This window comes from Anser cygnoides, chromosome 1, assembly GCF_040182565.1.
Source record: "Anser cygnoides isolate HZ-2024a breed goose chromosome 1, Taihu_goose_T2T_genome, whole genome shotgun sequence".
Classification (NCBI taxonomy): Eukaryota; Metazoa; Chordata; class Aves; order Anseriformes; family Anatidae; genus Anser; species Anser cygnoides.
The window spans coordinates 107925768-107929186 of record NC_089873.1 but is presented as its reverse complement, the minus strand read 5'-3'; the positions used below and the strand labels follow the sequence as shown (position 1 = coordinate 107929186).

Genomic DNA, 3419 nt, shown 5'->3' with positions numbered 1-3419 from the left:
TGTAGGAGCAGCACAGCAGGGCATAGGCAAGCCAGGAGGTTCCTGGAATGTGTTGATCACTTCCTTTTCCAAGTGATAGAGGAGCCAACAAGGAGAGGTGCTATGCTGGATCTCCTTCTCACCAACAAGGAGTGACTGGTGTGGAATGTGAAGCTCAAGGGCAGCCTTGGCTGCAGTGACTGTGAAATGGTGCAGTTTAAGGACTTAACGCAGTTTAATGGTCTTAAGGGCATTGAGGAAGGATCACAGCAAGCTCACTACCCTGGACTTCAGGAGAGCAGACTTTGCCCTCTTCAGGGATCCGCTTGGTAGCATACCATGATACAAGGCCCTGGAGGGAAGAAGGGCCCTCCTTCTTGATATTCAAGGATCACCTCCTCCAAGCTCAAAAGTGATGCACCCCAGCAAAGAGGCAGTCAGGCAAAAAAAGCCAAGATTCTTGCATGATTGAACAAGGAGTTCCTGGCCAAACTTAAGTCGGAAAAGGAAGCCTATAGAGGGTGGAACCAAGGGCAAATAGCCTGGGAGGAATAGAGTGAAACCATATGATCAGCCAGAGATCAGGTTAAGAAAGCTAAAGCCCTATTAGAATTTGGCCAGGGACATCAAGGGCAACAAGAAAGACTTTTATAGGTACATCAGTGATAAAAGAAAGACTAGGGGAATTGTGGGGTCTCTCCAGAAGGAAATGAGAGACTGGGTTACCTGGGATATGGAGAAGGCTGAGGTATTCAATGACTTTTTGGCTTCAGTCTTCACTGGCAAGAGCTCTAGCCACATAGTCCAAGCCCCGGAAGGCAAAGGCAGGGACTGAGAGGATGAAGAACCACCCACTGTAGAAGATGATATTCAAGACCAGCTAAGGAACCTAAAGGTGCAGAAGCCCATGGGGCTGATGAGATGCATCCACAGGTCCTTGGGGAACTGGCAAATATAGTTGTTAAGTCACTGTCACCTTTGAGAAGTTGTGTCAGTCCAGTGAAGTTCTCACTGACTCGAAGAGGGGAAATATTACCCCCATTTTTAATAAGGAAAAGAAGGAAGACTCAGGGAACTACAGGCTGGTCAGTCTCACCTCTGTTTCTGTCAAGATCATGGAGCAGATCCTCCTGGAAATTGTGCTAAGGTACAATGGTACTATGGAAAATAAGGAGGCAATTGCTGACAGCCAACATGACTTCACTAAGCACAGACTGTGCCTGACAAATCTGGTAGCCTTCTACAATGGTGTTACAGCATTGGTGGACAGGGGAAGAGCAGCTGACATCATTTACCTGGACTTGTGCAAAGCATTTGACACTGTCCTGTTGAGGACTGGCTCACTGCGCGTAATCATATTGATCTCGTGCAGCTGCAAGATAAGGAAATGGCGGATTACCGCACCCAGCTGGTCTAGAAAAACAAGAGCAAAGGCACGTACGCAAGGCTTGTCCGGGAACTCTTGCGAAAAATCCCAGGCAGTTAGAACCAATGACAGTAGAGGGCATACTACCCTTGGAGCTATAGTTAAACTAGAAAAGGGAACTAGCGGCTAAAAGAATGCGGAACTAACCGGTAGGGCAGGAGATTACGCTAACCAATAAGGAGCTTGGCTTTTGCAATATGTATGAGCTAATTATCCTGTACACGATAAAAGACAATTGAGCTATCCATTAAAGCTGAAGCATACTTAACACTCATATTGAGCGTTTGTGTCTTCCCTCCGTCGACAACAAATGGCGCCCGAACAGGGACCCTTGCTGGACGAGGACCCGAAACGAGTAAGCCGGTCTTAGGTGACGGAGAAGAAGGGGAAAGCCGGTTCTGACTACGTAACCCGGATTCCGGAACATAAGATTGGGGCGAGCAGAAGGTGACTCAGGAAGAGCGCCCGGGACGAACCCATAGTGGGTCCCGCCGGAACGCCGCGAACAGAAGCTTTACACGGGGGCAACGGCACCGTAAGTAAGAATGGAGAAACAAGCGGCAGTTGATTTACTTAAGTGCTTTTTAGAAAAGCGTAAGACGCCAGAGATAGATTGCTGTAAAGAGTTACCGGGGTTTCAAGAGTTGCGAAACATTACTCAACAATGGAAACGCCGGACGAGACGCAGTCTAAAAACTTTGGGGAGTGACTGTGATGACCAGGTCGAACTCTGGGGTCCTGCCGAAAGATTCTTTTCGGCGGCACTTGTGCCTGGAGTGGCGGTAGCTCATGCTATGGCTAGTCTTGGGAAACTAGCTTGTTGGGCTGTAAAACAAGCAAATGTAACCACGCAGATACTCACGGAAATGGCCCAGGACCTGGATAGCCTGCGACACGCTGTGTTACAGAACAGAGCGGCGATTGATTTTCTGCTGCTGGCACAGGGCCACGGGTGTGAAGAGCTCGAAGGAATGTGTTGTTTTAATCTTTCGGACCATGGCGAGTCAATCCACGAGCAGCTGAAATGGCTGAGAGACCACAACAAGAAGATAGTGGTCCAGAATAATTGGCTTGATGAACTATTTGCAAGTTGGTTTGGGAACATGGGAGGCTGGATATTGGGTCTAATAAAAGAGGGGCTACGCTTACTGCTAATAATCGCACTAATCATAGTAGCGGCGCGAGTAATATTTAGTTGTCTAACAAAAAGGCTCGAGCAACTAACTAATAAGGTTTTTCTAGCACAAAATAAAAACGGGGGAATTGTTGAGGACTGGCTCGCTGCGCGTAATCATATTGATCTCGTGCAGCTGCAAGATAAGGAAATGGCGGATTACCGCACCCAGCTGGTCTAGAAAAACAAGAGCAAAGGCACGTACGCAAGGCTTGTCCGGGAACTCTTGCGAAAAATCCCAGGCAGTTAGAACCAATGACAGTAGAGGGCATACTACCCTTGGAGCTATAGTTAAACTAGAAAAGGGAACTAGCGGCTAAAAGAATGCGGAACTAACCGGTAGGGCAGGAGATTACGCTAACCAATAAGGAGCTTGGCTTTTGCAATATGTATGAGCTAATTATCCTGTACACGATAAAAGACAATTGAGCTATCCATTAAAGCTGAAGCATACTTAACACTCATATTGAGCGTTTGTGTCTTCCCTCCGTCGACAACACTGTCCTACCCAATATTCTTGTCTCTAGATTGGAGAGACATGGATGGGTGGACCACTCGGTGGATAAGGAATTGACTGGATGGTCCCACTCAAAGTGTTGTGGTCAATGGCTCGATGTCCATGTGGAAATCAGCAACAAATGGTGTCAGTATTGAGACCAGTGTTGTTTAACATCTTTGTTGGCAACATGGACGGTGAGATTGAATGCACTGTCAGAAAGTTTGCCAATGACACCATGCTGTGTGATGTGGTCAACACGCTGGAGGGAAGGGATGCCATCCAGAGGGACCTGGACTGGCTTGAGAGGTGGGCATGTGCAAACCTCATGAAGTTCAGCAAGG

At 47.7% G+C, this 3419-nt stretch overlaps 1 protein-coding gene across 1 annotated transcript; it reads left to right on the top strand.

Moving 5' to 3' along the window:
• Positions 1-1309: 1309 nt before the first annotated feature.
• On the top strand, positions 1310-3043 carry LOC136786438 (syncytin-2-like). Its single transcript, XM_066977618.1, has one exon. It carries the CDS (start codon positions 1951-1953, stop codon positions 2758-2760), a length of 810 nt encoding a protein of 269 aa, XP_066833719.1. The 5' UTR covers positions 1310-1950; the 3' UTR covers positions 2761-3043.
• The last annotated feature ends 376 nt before the right edge of the window (positions 3044-3419 follow it).

Bases quoted from the DNA above. Each gene is read 5' to 3' on its own strand.
- LOC136786438 (XM_066977618.1), top strand. From the start codon at position 1,951: ATGGAGAAACAAGCGGCAGTTGATTTACTTAAGTGCTTTTTAGAAAAG.